This window comes from Rhinoderma darwinii, chromosome 7 (genome assembly GCF_050947455.1).
Source record: "Rhinoderma darwinii isolate aRhiDar2 chromosome 7, aRhiDar2.hap1, whole genome shotgun sequence".
Taxonomy (NCBI): domain Eukaryota; kingdom Metazoa; phylum Chordata; class Amphibia; order Anura; family Rhinodermatidae; genus Rhinoderma; species Rhinoderma darwinii.
Window position 1 is genome coordinate 110,895,511 of NC_134693.1, and position 19,172 is coordinate 110,914,682.

General features: G+C 42.7%; 1 protein-coding gene across 2 annotated transcripts in view; it reads left to right on the forward strand.

Moving 5' to 3' along the window:
* RAF1 (Raf-1 proto-oncogene, serine/threonine kinase) overlaps nt 1–14,695 on the forward strand; it is an 85,734-nt gene extending 71,039 nt beyond the window's left edge. For both annotated transcript variants that reach the window (XM_075833833.1, XM_075833834.1), the window contains exons 11-17: nt 5,920–6,004; nt 7,525–7,701; nt 8,615–8,661; nt 9,524–9,642; nt 11,287–11,418; nt 12,189–12,323; nt 13,806–14,695. In XM_075833833.1, the coding sequence (XP_075689948.1) occupies nt 5,920–6,004; nt 7,525–7,701; nt 8,615–8,661; nt 9,524–9,642; nt 11,287–11,418; nt 12,189–12,323; nt 13,806–13,946 (836 nt within the window). In that variant the 3' untranslated portion in view covers nt 13,947–14,695. The remainder of the gene's footprint in view (nt 1–5,919; nt 6,005–7,524; nt 7,702–8,614; nt 8,662–9,523; nt 9,643–11,286; nt 11,419–12,188; nt 12,324–13,805) is intronic.
* Nucleotides 14,696–19,172: the final 4,477 nt, after the last annotated feature.

A 19,172-nucleotide genomic window follows, 5' to 3' on the forward strand; every position in this document is an offset into this window, starting at 1 on the left:
ACTGTCTCTGATGCCTGCAAACTGTCGTATGTTGGAAGGTTTTGTGTTTAAGAGTGAAATGTGTTTAATAGGAGGACGGATCCTGCTGCCTCTTACAGACAAATATGTAATGCTTGGTTAAGCTGGACCTAAGGATTTTTTTTTTTATGTGAATAATATGTTGAGCTGTATACTAGTGCCGGGAAAAAAATGTTCCACGTTGACGGAAAACTGTCAGTATTTGTAGCCCAGGTTTAATATGATGTAAAAGGAATACATTATAAAGGGTCCTTCCTAAATAAGCATTGTAATCTATCTCCTTATAGGAAAGTGGCATCATTCTCGCTCTCTAGTAGCCGGCCCTCTCCCTGATCTGCCTGCAGATTCTCTGTAGATGTTCAGAAAATCTCATCAGTCACTCTAGTAACAGGAGTAGGGGGATGAAGCTGCAGTCTCTCCACCTTAGCTGGGGGAAAAACCTGATTGGCACCGCACTGGATCACTGGGAATCCCAGCAATTGGACACCCACAGATCAGAAAGTGTTAAACCAGACTGTGTACACCTTTTTAAAAGTAGTAGTTATTTTTTTTAATCCCTGTTTCTAAACAACTTTTAAGTTGACTTTTCTTTAAAGGCTATGTACACCTTTGAAAGGCAATTATTATTATTTATTTATTTTTTTTAATAAAAAGGATAGTCGGTGTGTTTGGTAACTTTAAGTAATTTTTATTAAAAATAGTTTTACTTTTTGAGATGCAGCTGCTTTGTATTCGCTATACAGAGCAGCTTTATCATTCGCGAAGACCTGGTTCAGTGACAGCGGGTCCTGAGTGTCCGACACGCGTGATCCACATGTAAACGATCACATGTAAGCTATGAACTTAGATGTGTTAGTTTACAGGTGGATCCTGTGTGTCGGAGACCCCCAGGAACCCTCTAACTGAACTATTCAGGTCCGCGGGACTGATGGATTCAGTGATTAGCAAACTATAGAGCTGCCCTGTATAGAGAATACAAAGACGCTGTTTCTCAAAAAGTAAAACCATTTTTAATTAGAAGTATTTATAAAGTTGCACCAAATACACTTACTGGCCTTTTTATTAAAAAAAAATACAATTTGCCTTTCAAAGGTTTATATAGCCTTTAAGAAATTTTTTTTTTTACTTTTTATGATCCAGCTTCTATATAGCCTATGAAATCCCCGGGGTGTCGGTTGCATTGGCAACCGGAGGCCTAATAGTAGCCTCCCGGTCTGCCTAGTACGGAAAACTGATAGAAAAAATACATTCTTTTTACAAAAGTAATTTTATTGTGCAAAAAGTTGTAAAACATAGTGCTATAAATTCGGTATCGCCGGAATCTTACTGACCCGCAAAATAAAGCTAACATGTAATTTATAATGCATGGTGAACGCTATATAAAAAAAACTATGCCAGAATTGCTGTTTTTTGATTACCTTGCCTCCCAAAAAATAGGATAAAAAGTGATCGAAAAGTCGCATTTACCTCAAAATGGTATCAATAAAAACTATAGCTCGTTCCGCAAAACATACTACGTCTATGAAAAAATAAAATTAGTTAAGGCTCCAATAAGTCAGGAAATAAAAATATGTGGTTGTGCAGGTCCGAGGGGAACATTTCTTCTGTTTCAAGAGGCGATTTATCGAAGCCCTAAATTTAGGGAACCAGGAAGGGCCCAAACATATCTGCTGAAAGAGAGGGTGCCCGTATTATACCAGGACACTTCCTAGCAAAATTCTCTAAACCGCAAAGGTGCGGAGTGTGGACCAAAAGGGGGATAAGACATCATTTATCAGTGCAACACCGGCCTGTGCAGAAAGGATTTCTTCACAGCGTAACACACATCTATGGATTATTTTATTGTTTACCCCATTATTCTACCGCCTGACTGCCCCTGATGTACTCTGCCCAGCTTACATGTGCCCCCACATTATAAACTGAAATACCTGTAAAACTCCAAACAAAACTACCAAGTAAAATCCACGCTCCAAAAGCCAAATGGGGCTCCCTCCCTTCTGAACCCTACAGCGTGCCCAAACAGCAGTTTACTTCCAGATCTATGGCATCGCCATACCTGGGAGAACCCTTTTAACAATTTTTGGAGTATGTGTCTCCAGTGGCACAAGCTGGGCATGACCTATTTGCCACTGAAACTGCATATCTGGGGAAAAATTTTAATTTTTACTTTAAACCATCTGCAGCACGTTCATTTATGGAGAAGACGTGTGGGGTGAAAATGCTCACTACACCCCTTTAATAAATGCCTTGAGGAATGTAGTTTTCAAAATGGGGTCACTTCTCAGGGGTTTCTTTTATTATTTCACATCAGAGCCTCTGCAATTGTGAACCAATACTTTGTAAATCGCCAAATTAGGCCTCAATTTCACATGGTACTCGCTCAGTACTGAGCCCTGTGGAATGTCCAGGCAAAAGATTAGTGCACCATGTAGGGTAATTCTAAAACCGGGAAACACAGCATAATAATTAGAGAGCTGTCTTGCTATGGTGGCACAAGTTGGGCACCACTTATTGGCATATCTATTGAAAAATCCCATTTTCACTTAGCAACTTCGAGTGCACACTAATTTCTGCAAAACACCTGCGGAGTTAACATGCTCACTACACCCCTAGGTGAATACCTTGAGGGGTGTAGTTTCCAAAATGGGGTCACTTCTGGGGGGTTTCCACTGTTTTGGTCCCACAGGGGCTTTGCAACTGCGACATAGAGACCAGAAACCAATCCACCAAAAGCGAAATGCCGCTCCTTCCCTTCTGAGCCCAGCCGTATGCCCAAATAGCAGTTTATGACCACATATGGGTTATTGCCGTACTCAGGAGAAATTTTGGGGTTCTTTTTATCTTTTTTTTTTTTTTTGAGAAAATGAAACATTTTGAGCTAAAGCTACGTCTTATTGGGAAAAAAAATGTAATTTTTTATTTTCACTGCCCAATTTAAATAAAATCTATAAAACACCTGTGGGGTCAAAATGCTCACTACACTCCTAGATTAATTCCTCAAGGGGTGTAGTATCCCAAATGGAGTCACTTTTGGGTAGTTTCCACTGTACTGGTACCTTAGGGGCTATGCAAAAGCAGCATGCTGCCAAGAAACCAATCCAGCAAAATCTGTGCTCCAAAAGCCAAATGGCGTTGCTTCTCTTTTGATCCTTGCCATGTGCCCAAACAGCAGTTTATGACCACATATGGGGTATTTCTGTACTCCAGAGAAGTTGCTTTACAAATGTTGGGGTTCTTTTTTTCCTTTATTTGTTGAGAAAATGAAACCTTTTGAGCTAAAGCTACGTCTTATTGGAAAAAAAAAATTTTATTTTTATTTTCACTGCCTAATTTAAATAAAATCTATGAAACACCTGTGGGGTCAAAATGCCCAGTACACCCCTAGGTGAGTTCCTCAAGGGGTGTAGTTTCCTAAATTTGAGTCCCTTTCGGGGCGTTTTCACTGTTATGGTCCCTCAGGGGCTTTGCAAATGCGACATGGCCTCCACCGAACCATTCCTGCTAAATTTGAGCTCCAAATGGCGCTCTTTCCCTTCTGAGCCCTGCCGTGGGTCCAAACAACCGTTTATGACCACATATGGGGTCTTGTTTTACTCGGGAGAAATTGCTTTACAAATGTTGTGGTGCTTTTACTCCTTTAGTGCTTGTGGAAATGAGAAAAAGATTAGCTAAACCTACATTTCTTTTGAAAGAATGTAGATTTTCATTTTCACGGCCTACTTCCAATAATTTCTGCAATAAACGTAGGGTCAAAATGCTCACTATACCCCTAGATAGTTTCCTTGAGGATTGTAGTTTCCCAAATGGGGTCACTTTTGGGGGATTTCCACTGTTTTGGCACCGCAAGAGCTCTTCAAACCTGAGATGGTGCCTAAAATATATTCTAATAGAAGGCCCCAAAATCCACTGGGTGCTACTTTGCTTCTGAGGCCTGTGCTTCAGTCCATTAGCACGCTAGGGCCACATGTGGGATATTTCCTTTTAAACTGTAGAACCTGGGCAATAAATATTTAGTTGCATTTCTCTGGTAAAACCTTCTGTGTTACAAAAAAAAATGGATTAAAAATAAATTTCTGCCAAAAAAAATAAAAAAAATTTAATTTGTACATTTCACCTCTACTTTGCTTTAATTCCTGTGAAACGTCTAAAGGGTTAAGAAACTTTCTAAATGCTGTTTTGAATACTTTGAGGGGTGAAGTTTTTAAAATGGGGTGACTTATTGGGGGTTTCTAATATAGAAGGCCCTAAAAGCCACTTTACAACTGAACAGGTCCCTGAAAAAATAGCTTTTCGAAATTTTCTTAAAAAAGTTCTAAACCTTGTAACATCCTAGAAAAATAAAAGGCTATGAAACAAGACAATGAAAAACTGCATGTACCGAGGAAATTTTAACACTAACCTAAAATACAATGTCATGAGAAAACATTTTCAGAATCGCTTGGATAAGTAAAAGCATTCTGAAGTTATTACCACATAAAGTGATTTGAAAAATGAGGCTCTGTCAGGAAGGTCAAAAGTGGCTAAAGAGGGAAGGGGTTAAAAGTTGTTAAAAAACACAAAACGTTGATTTTATATATCTAAAAAAAAAAAAATCCTTTTTAAAGGTGTACATAGCCGTTATTTCTAGATTGAAGAGTTTTTGTTATGTAGTAATCGAATACATTAATGTACGCTACATTTTTTATAAGTAGGTTAGTGGAAACCAACTAGCCTGAATATTCCAGATGAGTTGGAGAGGTAGTCGAAGAAACAATTCAGTAGCCCATCAAATGCTGCTTGCAATGAAACAACGACTGTACTTCAGACTTTTTATTTAATTAGGTTTTCATATTAATATTCCAGAAGTATCTCACACGCACTTGGCACAGAACTTAGATGCAGAGAAGTCCTTTTATGAAGACGCTGCTTGTTTTGCTTCACTACACGGTGGTGAAAGTAGTAACCAACAAATTGGCAAATTCTTTAATTCATGATGCGGTTAGCAGAGTCCGGCCAAAATATGCTGTTTTATAAAAGGACGTGTTCAGGGTTTGAGGCTTGTGACATCAGTCCGATTTGAGTTTTATATATAAACCTGAATGCAATGATCCCCTGGTCTGGTTTCTATGTAATTTGCCAAAAATACTGAGAAGTGACAGTAAACAGTTGCCGAATAATAACAGGCTGGAGAGAAGCCTGGGCATCCGTTAACGGTTCCAGTTGTAGGGGAGTGGGTGTTATCTGGGCAGAAGGCGGCAATGCATACACACAAGTCTGATTTCGAACGTCCTGGTAACTGCCTGCTTTCATACAGCACTCGTTTATGCCACAAACTAAAGTAAGACTGTAGTCTGTAGTATGAGACTCGTGGCATATGATACTGGGCATTAGAGGGTTGAGTCGCCGGAAGTGACTGACTTTTTTTTAGATCTTACGTAACTGACCATTGACGACATTTGAGTGCCACTGTTGTGTGCAAGTGAACGGCAAACCTATTACGGTTCCATAAACCTCCAGGGCTGTGTGCGTGAGCGCTAACTTTTAACTCTTCTTGAGGCTCGTGTTATTGTCCGTACAACCAAAAATGTAACCAATAAGTTCATTGTATTTTCTCGTACTTTTGGGATTGGTTTGTGGTGGAGATCCACCCAGGGAAATTTTACTTTAAAAAAAAAAAAACATTTTATATGTTCTGGGGCATAAACTGAAAAATATCCCCTCTTGCTATGTGATCCATACAAGTTCCTCTAGTGTAGGTAGCTTTTTAGCTCCCTCTATTGGTTGTTCATATCGCTGAAATATTCAGAGAATGACTATTGGAGGTTAAAGAGTGTCCTAGTATAAAAGTTAGTGTGAGAACTAAATAAAAACTAATTCTAATATGTGGTTTATTCTAACATCGTTTTATCTCCGGTCTCTCAGGTGATGTGGCAGTAAAAATCCTCAAAGTTACAGATCCAACCCCAGAACAGTTGCAGGCCTTTAGAAATGAAGTTGCTGTTCTCAGGTGAGTCGTTTCAGATCTCTATGTTCACACGTAGCGTAAATACTGTGGATTTTCCGCAACGTATTTAATTGCGGAAAATCCGCAGTGTAATACCGTAGCAGCGGAGTGTATGAGATTTGAACAAAGCCCATCCACACGTTGCATAAAAAAAATCAGCCGCAAAAACTTTGTTAAATTGACTTGAGGTGCGGTTTTTAAAATCCGCAGGATGTCCATTTACGCTGCGGATTCGCTGGTTTTCTGTTGCGTGTTTCTCCCATTGAATTTAATGGGGAGGTAAAACCCACAACAAATAGCAGATGTTGCGATTTTTTTTTTTTGTGGCGGAAAAGCTGTGGCTTTGCCGCTAAAATCACGACTAAGAAAAAGGTTATACTGACCTGTAGTCATGGCGACGCATCCCTCTGGCGTCCTGCAGCCCGGCCTCCTGGGATGACGTTTCATCTCTTGTGTCTCCTGCAGCCAATCAAAATGGGATGAAACGTCATCCCAGGAGGCCGGGCAGCAGAACGTTGGAGGGACATGTCGCCAAGACTACGGATAAGTAGAATCTTTTTATTTTCCTCTTTTCCGCAGCGGACATTCCGGACAAAAAAAACACCACAATTTGGTGCGGTTTATCGGCCATCATTCCCTGCGCCCACCACGGCGAATATGCTGTGTACCTTCTACGCAGCGTATCTGCCCTATGTAAACGTAGCCTTGGATAGAACAAAAAAAAAAAAAAACGTATACAGCGATCACTTGCCCTAAATTTACTTACCTCACATTACAAAATGCAGATTCTTGGAAATTCCCTGGAATTGCTTTCTATTGTCAGTATTTTATGGTCGTTAAGACACTCCTACTGGTTAATTGTGTCATGTTGTAGGAGGTAGACTGGATTCACACGACCATGTTACGTCCGTAATGGACCGAACGTATTTCGGCCGCTAATCCCGGACCGAACACACTGCAGGGAGCCGGGCTCCTAACATCATAGTTATGTACGACGCTAGGAGTCCCTGCCTCGCTGCCGGACAACTGTCCCGTACTGTAATCATGTTTTCAGTACGGGACAGTTGTCCTGCAGCGAGGCAGGGACTCATAGCGTCGTACATAACTGATGCTAGGAGCCCGGCTCCCTGCACGGTGTTCGGTCCGGGACTTCCGGCCGAAATATGTTCCGTCCATTACAGACCGAACATGCTCGTGTGAATCCAGCCTCAAGAAAGAAGGGTCTGCTTTTTTTTCCCCAGAAACCATACCAGTCATGTTTATGGGCTGTGTCTGGTCTTGGACAACCCCTTTCCTACAAATGAGTGAAATGAGACCTGGGAAACCCAAGATCTCCATGTTGTGGATACGGGAGTTGTTGAAGTTTGTGCCCAACCATTTGTTAGTTTTTTTTGTCTGGAATAAGGCTTCATGCTGGAGGCGTAGGGACCCATGTTTCTCCACACTGTGCCACCAAATACCATTGTATTACAGGGTTATAAAAACTACGTTTTCAGCAATGTTCGATACTTGTTCTTCAACAGAAAAACACGGCATGTGAATATTTTGCTTTTCATGGGCTACATGACCAAAGAAAACCTGGCTATTGTCACACAGTGGTGTGAGGGCAGCAGCCTCTACAAACATCTCCATGTCCAGGAGACCAAATTCCAGATGTTCCAGCTGATAGACATTGCCAGACAGACAGCACAAGGCATGGAGTAAGTATTCTGACACTACTGCGGTCAGAGGTCTCCTACCTGGGTATCTTTGACTGTATCAACTGCATGCTGGGAGTTGTAGTTCTAAGACAGCTGGAGAGAACTGCCCTGGATGTTCAGAGCATGGCACAAACGTCTTGTCTATGGACATTATGGTATCCTTAAGAACAGGAATATGGAGTTCAGCTTCAATAAAAACCATTCTAGGAAAAGAAAAACCCTTCCTTTTGGATAGTTATAGAAATGACCATATGGAATAGAGTCTATACTTCCCTTTCTATTCTAACTAACGTCTGATATTTTACAAGCTAACTCCGATGAACCATTGTGTATTGAGTCTATATATTTGTCAGGTCGGCAGAACAGCCCCATGTGTAACTACATACAATGCAATGTAATTTATTTATTTTTTCGGACGTCTGATATTTCCTTTACAATCCTCTTTAAAAAATAAAAATAAAAAATTTCAGATATTCAGGTCATCCTGGATTTCTGTGACCCGTATAATAGGACTTTATATGTTGCAGCAATAATTGGTGACTTCTGATATCTTGTTAGTTTACCATTCACATACATTTCATGGACCGCGCGCTTTAAAGCTCAGAGATCCCAGTTCTTGGTGAATTCATTTCTTGATATTCTTGCTGGACGGCTCATCATGTTTTCTGCCAAGCAGGATATTTACTGTCTATGAGCCAAATGTCAGCTTTGCTGTGTGTGTGCCAGCAGGCCGGGGACTTGTCGGAGCTTGTGTCCTTGCTGTACAATGATCACGAGCGTGAGGTATAAAGGCACAATCCAGTCCGACAACGTGAACAACCTTTAGCCAGTTCGTGGAGGACGAGCCAAGTTATTCCTTTTGTTTGTCTTCTCTCTTACTTTGATGTTTAACAGCCCTTTTGTTCTCTTGCAGCTATTTACATGCAAAGAACATTATCCACAGAGACATGAAGTCAAACAGTATCCTTTACTGGAGCAAAATGTCACTTCACCTGTATAGGAGGTAAAGCACTACAGGCCGGTGTGACGTGTGGCCTTCATCTAAGTCAACCCATTATCTTATAGCAAGCTCCATGGTTTCCAGACTGAAGCAAATTGTCATTTCTGATTCTATTCAATCTGTGCTGATGTTTGCGATCGTGGCTATAGGGGGCAGCAGTGCCCCTTTTTAATTATGCTTCTCCATACAACCTAAATATCATCTTACAAAGCAGCTCCCCTTGGAGGTGTTCAGATAATAAGCTGAAGGGTTTTGGGATTTCTTAACTACTTTTTACTGTGAATCTGTCGTTTGACAATAGCTGTTTTAGGATTGCTCAAACTATGGCTGCCTTAATGGGGTTACCGCCTGAAACCAGGAAGCCATATATTTCCGCTACAGGGGAAATGTAGTTTTACATTCAAATGAACGGCCGTCCATATAATACAAGGATGGGCCAGGTACCCCAAAGTGAGACTCCCGTTCCCTCCGTAACATCCATATGACTGAATAGGGCATATGTAGAGGGGTTGTCTTCATGAGACGACCTCTTTTTAGGTTTGCCATACAGGTGAATTCTGAGAACAATCCGCATGATCCTACTATTATTATTCATTAAAAATATTGGTTGTTTTTATTAAATTTCCATTATTACGGGGAGATTCAATCATGAGATTTATCTATTGCGTGTGCCCCTTTCTGATAAGCGCTACAATAGTAAAAAACCGTGACGCTTATTCGGTTGGAGAATATTTCGCAGGCTTCACCTGTAAAAATGAGCATCTGGACTTCTGCTCAATCTGCAGTTCCCAGATTGTACGCTGATCCTTTACTGTGATCCAGACATCTTTCTGCATGAAGGGCTAACCGTGAAAATTGGTGATTTTGGACTGGCCACAGTCAAGTCTCGATGGAGTGGTTCCCAACAGGTGGAGCAGCCTACTGGATCAATCCTGTGGATGGTAAGGATATGTAAATGGTGCACTGGTACTATAACAGATCGTGTGTGTCTCTAATCAGGATATTTCTCTCTTATATTATTTACTCCAAAAATGAATCCTTTAGTGCTCCCTTGCATAGTGATGCCATATATCTGTACATTGTGTAGTGTGTGACTTCGCTAGAACTACGAGAACTTTATTTTATTTTTTCAGTTTATTTTGTTCTAATTATTTTTATAATCTCTTTTTTTTGTGCTTTGTTGCCGGAATATCTCATCCGCTCCTGGCCACCGTTAAGTGACCTGACTGCTTGATTCCTACAGCGTCTACTGTGTGCACTGGAAGTCACTTTTACTATACATTCCTATCAGTCACATAGAGATGCATAGTGAAAGACTTCCGGTTCACACAACAGACGCTGTAGGAATTGGGCAGTAATGGGACCTAACGGCGGCCTGGATTGGACGAGATAGTTCGGCAAGAAAGCGCCCGGTAACCGGATTACCTGCTTTGCCTTTTTTTTTTATGGACAAAAATTACACACACTGTTTTTGATGCGGTTTTTGGCTCAGTTTTTTTGAGCAAAGCTAGAAGTGGATCAAAAAAGAAGGCAATGCATAAAGAACAGATTGATGGATCTCATTTCTTTTATGTTCACCTGTTTTTGGCTCAAAAAAACTGAGCCAAAAACTGCATCCAAACGGTGTGTGATCCTGGCCTAATAGGTTTACTTTCCAAGCGGTGGCCGAGATAAAAAAAAAAAAAATGACCAGAGTTCTGGCACCCAACAGGCATAGAAAAGTATACAGATCCATTTTCATATTGCTTCGCTCGGCTCATATTTCTGGTCTTGTGAAATTCCACATTATATTGCGGTTCTGTATTCACGTGACTATTAGTTCTTTCTCTTTTTTTAGTCTCTACATCACTATAATATAACCGCTTACATGGTGATTTATAGGTTGTACACATTGAGCCTCAGAACAGGTTGTTTGTATTGCTCTTCACCATATCAATATCCGTTTTATTATTTATGCCTGTTCCTCAATTGAGAACTTTCTGGTGAGCTTACACGTTCTACCGGCACATGGAAAATGGTGGACGTTGCCTATAACAACCGGTTGGACCACTTTTAATCCTGCTCTATCGGACACTAGAAAATAGAAACCCGCAGGGATGCATCAGGCTTTTCTTCATACATTTTCTTCCTTTTTGGATTCACTTTTGGCTCTGGCTCAAAAAACTGAGCCACAAACTGCATCAAAACTGTGTGTGTGTGATCCAGGCCTTAACGCCAGGGCTCCATAAAGATTTATTGGTATGTAAATGGACAGGAATGCAAAATTTTTTGGTACATGCTATTACATGTTGCCCCCACTATAACCATTACAGGGTTCCATTATTTAACCTGCAGCTGGATGCCGTTTTCTCACCAGTGGCGCAGCGCTGCCCCATACACAGAATTAAGACGTTCCTGTAATCTGACATATTATGGTCCATCCAGTATTTAGAATCCTGAGGTGACATGTTGCGGCCTCTACGGTGTCAGGCTGAGATGGTTGATACGTTGTAAAGCTGCAGTAATGTATTAAGTTTTATATGTGATTTTGCTATGGAGTCTCTTCAGAAGGCCGCTCACGGAGATCTGCATTCTGCTTTTTATAGGCTCCGGAGGTGATTCGAATGCAAGATAATAATCCTTTCAGTTTTCAGTCAGACGTTTATTCTTACGGCGTTGTTCTGTGTGAACTAATGACCGGGGAGCTGCCATATTCTGACATCCGGGACAGAGACCAGGTGAGGGCAGTTTACTCATGAATAAGGCTGGAGCTAGATGACCACTTTTTCCACAGGTCACTTTGGACCAGCTGTTACTTGCATTGCTGTCAATGGTAACATGGCTGTGATGTCTTGGCCTTGACACATGAATCAGCAGGTGGGAAGACCTTGTCCTACTCTGTCCTGTACATGGATCTGCAGCCCAGTAATGTGATCTGTAGATAACCCTGATTTAACCTGAACAGTCGTGGAGTTTTATATTGTAGTGCTTATTGTCCGTGGAGTACTACAGCGCCACCCTCCATCGTACGTGATAGACACCCCCCCTCTCAGATCAGAAATACTACAGTGTCTGTTTCATTGGGTCCTACAGTTTCAAAATCACTGTCGCGGGATATGGACTCCCGCTGTTCAAGTGAAGCGAACATAGATCGCCATACGGACACTAAAATGCAGCCACATTACGGCCATCTGAATGAGGCCTAACAATAACTTTTATGTCGTGCTAACATTTCACATGACTTGGTAATCCGGGGGAAGCAATGAACACATGAAGTCGATTTCTAGACCAGGAGTCTGTCATTCTCTGACTGCCCCAAATATATCAAAGTCCGCCTTGGATGGACCATCTTCTATGTATTGACTGCGGTTCAGATCTAGTGTTGTAAAGTAAATACTTGGTATTGACCGTTCTATTATTTACATTGTGGTGCCCAAAACGATCAAATTGATTTGTTTACCAAACTCTTCTTCACTGGTTGTTTCTTTTTCTTACCGCTTTTCTCCAGATCATATTTTTAGTCGGCCGGGGACGTTTGGTGCCAGATCTTAGTAAGTTATACAAGAATTGTCCCAAAGCAATGAAGAGGCTAGTAGCCGACTGTGTGCAGAAGGTCAAAGAAGAAAGACCTCTGTTTCCTCAAGTAAGTGGATTAAGACTAAAAATCGAAAGAAACAAATTAAAGGTACTTTTACACGGGCTAATTTTGGCCAGTGCAACGAGTGCCGATGAACGAGACCGCTCGTTTGCTCCTTCCTTCCAAAGGAGCTAGTATGGGGAGGAGTGCTCGTTATTACGCTCGCTTGTCCCCATACATTTCTATCATGTGGGCAGCACGTCTCCCTGTTTACAAGGGGGAGATGTGAAAAATAATATCGTTGTCAACAGCACATTTAAAACGATACGATTTGCAGATGAATGAGCGTTTGCTCGTTCATCTGCTGATCGCTGCCCTGTTTACACTGGCCAATTATCGCCCGATAATTGGCCAGTGTAAAAGGGCCTTAAGGTCTCAGACGGCAGCGTTCGGTCCATGATATACAGACAGTGTGATAGCCGTATTTCCTGGACCAAACACACTTCAGGGAGGCAGGCTCCTAGCATCATAGTTATTTATTGTGCTAGGAGTCCTGCCCTCCCCGCTGGAATATGGTCCTGTACTGAGAACATGATTACAGTATGGGACAGTATTCCTGCAGGGATTCTTAGTATCATGGATAACTATGTTAGGATCCCCGCTCCCTAAACTGTGGTCTGTGATATACGGGACTGTGTGTCGGATGTATTTCCCGGAGCGACCAAACACAGCCGAATAAGGCCTAAGGCAGTGGTCTCTGATTCCATGTGTTTTTGTCACCACCAATATTCTCATCCTGGAGAGCCTTCAACAACGCCCGGATTACCCAAAGTAGCCGCAGTGCCAGCTGTAACAATACTTGTCTCTCCAGCAGTCTGATATGGTTTGAAGCAGTTCCCCATAATCACATTTATCACTGTATGATTGTTGGGGGGCATAATGACTGGGACCCCCCCCCCCCCCTGGTCACTAGAAAGTGGGTTCTGACCCTTGTTCCTCCTTACTGCAGAATCAGTGCCCCATTTTTCCTCACCAGCATGACCGTGGTGAGGTGTTTATATGGCACATGCTGCTCCGTACAAACTTTGTGGGAGCCACATAAACTGCCAAAAGCACTCTGCGAGGAGGAGCTCGGGAACCCCGTAATCGTGGGAGTAATGCGGTTCAAATTATCTAAAAAAATTTTACATAGCTGATGGATAGGTGATAAATATTTATTGTGGGGAAAACTCATCTCTGAAAGGTTTGAACCTACCTGTTTAAGAGAACCGCTTCAATTACTACTCCCTAATTTGTTATCTATTCTGTATCACTAGCAGCAAGAACAAGGCTGGTTGTGGAATTACTGATCCCCAGAGATGTACCTGTGAACGTACCTGTTCTAGAAGTATAGACTAGTAAAAAGCCCATGGTCTGCTGATGGTTGTTCTGAAAGCTGAGGAGCAGTAATACTCCAAAAACATTAGGGAATTGCTTTTTAGCATTTTTTTTTTAACCCTTAGAAGGTTCAACATTCGTATTGATACTTCTTTTTATGGTTGTTTCTAGATCCTCTCTTCCATTGAGCTGTTACAACACTCTCTCCCCAAAATCAACCGAAGTGCTTCCGAGCCCTCCCTGCACCGCGCTGCCCACACAGAAGACATTAATTCATGTACGTTGACGTCCACACGGCTGCCAGTTTTTTAGAGACCGCCGCCTGCACAGCATCGTAGCTTGAAGTCGTTTTTTTGTTTTTTTTCTTTAAATAAGCTGAAAGTGCTTGGTCTCCACCCGTTCATTTTGATCTTAAGAAAATGCTGCTGCTATTGCATTTCTGGAGCAGTCATGGCGGACATGATGATGGTAAATGACATGGAGGATAAAGAACCATTTCCCATTATTACAAACTGCACCTCTTGAGCCATGAAGTAAGTCGCTGGCCTCTGATGAATTTGTTACAGGACATCGTGTCACTTAGGTGCCAACGGGTCATTAATGGCACGGCCTGTTGTGAAGGCTGGAACATTAAATTAGAAATATTCTATACATGTTACATGATTTTCTAACGGAAGGAGATTCCTTAATGGACTATTTTGCACAGATCTGCACATGGGGAGAAAATGGATTGAACTTTTCCGTGAGTAACAGATCGCTAATACCCGACACAGCACAATCCGCTTCACTCTGGTACTCTATATTTTGTAATGTAGTAAATGCTCTGCACCAGGACCACATATTGCAGTAAGAGTCTGTCCGCAAAGCATCCCGCGTGCAGATTTACCATCTGTGTGTTTGTTATCTGCACACGTTGGAATCTGCACTAGATATGGGAATCCGTGTGTACAGTCGTTTTTTGATTTGGGTGTTCGTTTTTCTCTGTTCTTCTATTGCATTTATTTTAAACTACAGCTGTCCTGGAAACCCAGTTTTAATAAATTACATGTTTCACATTTTAACAGTTTGGTGTTTCCATAATGTTAATTATTGTATTTGCTGGAGTTAGAACCACAACAGTTCTCGCTTTTATTTAGTTGTAGGGGGTTCCCCAGGAGAACATATTTTTTTTCCCTTAGGTTTCCCTATGATAAGAAGGCTTGGAATTACGGTCTTTGGCATATGTGGTCTATGCCCTGGATACCAAGCTGCCTTCCTAGCATGTGTGTTTGGGGTATGTTCACACGCAAAATCAAAAATGACTGAAAATACGGAGCGGTTTTTATGGGAAAACAGCTCCTGATTTTCAGACGTTTTTTGATGAAACTCGTGTTTTTTACTGCATCTTTTGACATGCACTTCTTTTTACAGGGTGGCTTTTTACCCGCCGTTTTTTCAAATCGGCTGCGTAAAAAAAACACCCCGTCGTAACAGAATGCCGTATTTCCCATTGAAATCAATGGGCAGATGTTTGGAGGCGTTCTGCTTCCAACTTTTCGGCCGTTTACAGCCCGAAAAACGACCGAAAATAAGCCGTGTGAACATACCCTTATGGGGTGTCTAAGGCCTCTTTCACACAGAAATTTTCTGGCATTCTAAACCCTTAATGACCGCCAATACACCTTTTCACAGCTCTCTGACATAAGCCCGGCACGGGTGTCCTGTGCCGGCGAAAGCGGGTGTCAGGCAGTATAAAGACAGCCGGACACCTGCACGAACGGGTAGGATCGATTTCAGCATCGATCTCACTCGTTTTAAACCCCTTAGATGCGGCGCACAATAGCGAGTGGTTTTGGAGGGAGGGTGCTCCCTGACCCCATCAGCACCCTGCAATTGCAATCGCAGGGTGCCAATGGCTTCTATGGCAGACGGGGGCCTAACAAAGGCCCCCAGTTCTGCCTGTAGTGGATGCCTGCTAAGCCACGCCTGAGGCATGGCCTAGCAGGTGCCTGTCAGTTTTACACTGACAGGGAATGACACGCTGCAATACAGAAGTATTGCAGTGTATTATAAAAGCGATCAGAAGATTGCATTGTGAAGTCCTCATAGTGGGACTAAAAATAAAGTTATAAAGTTTAATAAAGTTAATAATAACTAAATAAAAATCCCAAATAATAAAAATGAAAAACCTACTTATTCTCCTATAAAATACTTTAATATGGAAAAACAACAAAAAATATGAAAACATTACACTTATTTGGTTTCGCCGCATCCGTAATGACTCCACCTATAAAGCAATTGCGTTATTTAACCCGCATGGTGAACGCCATAAAAAATAAAATAAACAATGCCAGAATTGGTTTTCTGTTCATCCTGCCTTCAAAAAAATGTGATAAAAAGTGATCAAAAAGTCGCATGTACTCCAAAATGGTACCAATAGAAACTAGAAGTCGTCCCGCAACAAACAAGCCCTCATACAGCTGCATCGGCATAAAAATAAAACCATTATGGCTCTTTAAACGTGGCGACACAAAAACAAATTTTGAAAATAGTTTTTACTGTGTAAAAGTAGTAAAACATACAAAATCTATATAAATTTGGTATTGCCACAATCGTAATGACCCACTGAATAAAGTTATTATGTTATTTATACCACACAGTAAACGACATAAATCTAAGACGCAAAAAAGAGTGGCGAAATTTATGGTTTTTTTTCCATTACCCCCCAAAAAAAGTTAATAAAGTTAATCAACCCGCCACTGACCACAAAATTGCCTAAAAAGCGCCACAAACCAAAACGCAGCTGTGTAGTGCGTTTGATATTTTACTCGATTTTAATGTAGCATCTAGCCACACTAAAAAAAAAAACTCCGCTAAATGCTGTGTGGATCCAGCTTTAGGCCGGATTCACACGAGCGTGTGCGTTTTGTGCGCGCAAAAAACGCGGTGTTGTGCACGCGCAAAAGGCACTTAACAGCTCCGAGTGATGCGCGGCTGCGTGATTTTCGTGCATCCGCCATCATTATGACACTGTAAACGGAAAAGCACGTGGTGCTTTTCTGTTTTCATTCATACTTTTCACTGCTGTTGCGCGAATCACGCGCGTCCCACAGAAGTGCTTCCGTGTGGTGCGCGTGATTTTCACGCACCCATTGACTTCAATGGGTGCGTGATGCGCGAAATACGCACAAAAAACGGACATGTCGTGCGTTTTACGCAGCGGACTCACGCTGCGCAAAAATCATGGACTGTCTGCACGGCCCCATACTTATATAGGTCCGTGCGAGACACGTGAAAATCACGCGCGTTGCACGGACGTATATAACGTTCGTCTGAATGGCGGACTGCGTAAAAGCACACAGAATATCAGCCCTCAGCGCCGCAGGGTCTTCCGGGCGAAAAAACTGCACCAAACTGTGGTGCAGCTTTTTGCCCGGAATGTCCGCTGCATAAAACTGCCGCAATTAGCCAGCCTGCTAGCAGGCCGGCCTCCTGGGATGATGTGTTGTCACAGGAGACCACTGCAGCCTGTGATAGGCTGCAGCGGCGGTCACATGGAATGAAACGTCATCCCAGGAGTCCGAAATACAGACTTCTAGGTAAGCAAGATTTATTTATTTATTTTTTTCTGAGTTGCGTTTTTTTGCGGCAGAACCTCTGTGAACCCCCCACACAAAAAAAACCCACAACAACTGCTATTTTTGTCGCAGCTTTTACCTCCTTTATTGAATTCAATGGGGATAAACCCGCAACAAAAAAGCAGTTTCCGCAAATACAATTGAAATGCTGCAGGATAAAATTCTGCACCGCATGTACATTTTTGAGTGGTTTTTCCACTCCATATTTACGCAGGGTGTGGATGGGATTTGTCCCATCTCATCCACTTTGCTGCTACCGTATTTGCTGCCGCTTTTCCGCAACTAATTCCATTGCGGGAAATCCGCAGTATTTACACAACATGTGAACTGACCCTCAGGGCTAATTCAGACGAAAGTTCACACAGGCAGGAGTTTTCACGCAGAATGTGACCGTTGCGTAAAACTCACTGCATGTCCTATATAGGTGCGTGAAAAACGCACCAATATATCGCCAATTGAAGTCAATGGGTGTGTGATTTGCGCATCAATTCTGATGCATAACGGACCAGATTCACGCGTGTTTTTCATACGCATGAATCTGATATGCTCGTGTGAATGTAGCCTTAGGTCCCATGCACACGAACATGCTTTTGCGGCCGCAATTCCCCCGAAAATCCACGGGAGAATTGCAGCCCCATTCATTTCTATGGGCCCATGCACACGACCGTGGTTTCCACGGTCCATGCAGGAGCCTGGACCACAGAACGGACATGTCTTATTACGGCCGTATTCTGCGGTCCAGGCTCATAGGAAATAATGGACGCGGCCATGTTCACGGACGGTTCGCGGGTGACACTCGCCGGCCGACCCGAAAATCACGGCCATTCACATGGCTACGGTCGTGTTCATGAGGCCTAATAGTGTGTTTTACTATCTGCTTGGTTTCTTTTGTTCTTTGTGCAGTTTTTCTCATTGCAAATCATTAAGCGGATTCAATGAAATTATTAAAAGATCGTGTGTTGCAAGAAGGAATCTGCATCATAAGATTTATTCTGAAATAAACAAAACACTAGAGCGGCATTGACAATGTGTCTGCACGGTTGTCAAATTGCTTTTACACTTCCCGTGTTTTCATGTAGTTACGTGGAATTGCGGGAAAACACCATCTCCCATCACGTAACTGTACATGGAGATCGCAGCATGTGAGGAGTTTATAGCCACCGGCACCCCAGCAACGTGATCGCTGGGTTGCCGGTGGCTGCAAAGGCGATCGGAGGCCTTAGGCTGGTTTCACACGAGCATGTTACGTCCGTAAAGGATGGAACGTATTTCGGCCGCAAGTCCCGGACCGAACACACTGCAGGGAGCCTGCCTCCTAGCCTCATAGTTATGTACGATGCTAGGAGTCCCTGCCTCTCTGCAGGACTACTGTCCTGTACTGAAAACATGATTACAGTTGTCCCGTAGCGAGGCAGGGACTCCTAGCGTCCGTACATAACTGATGCTAGGAGCCCGGCTCCCTGAAGTGTGTTCGGTCCGGGACTTGCGGCCGAAATACGTTCCGTCCTTTACGGACGTAACCTGCTCGTGTGAATCCAGCCTAATACTTACCCCGCGGTCTGCCAGTAAAGGAATCCTCCTATGCCCCGCTCGTCAGGGCCCAAAAGGCTTCCGGTACCATCGGCAAGATGGCGCCAGCTCAGAAGTTGAGCCGGCGGCGTCAGCAGTGGGTGTCCGCTGTATGTTACAGCGGACATCCCACTGTAAAGGCAGGAACCAGAGCTAGCTCCGATTCCTGCCATTAACCCCTTCAATGCAGCGATCCAATGCGATCGCTGCATCAAAGTGGTTTGTATCAAATCGGCAGCCTGCCATGCGATGGCCAGGCTGGTGACTGCTACTATGGCAACAGGAGGCCTAACAATGGCTTCCTATCTGCCATTACGGAAGCCGATTATTAACAGCAGTTTATGACCACAAA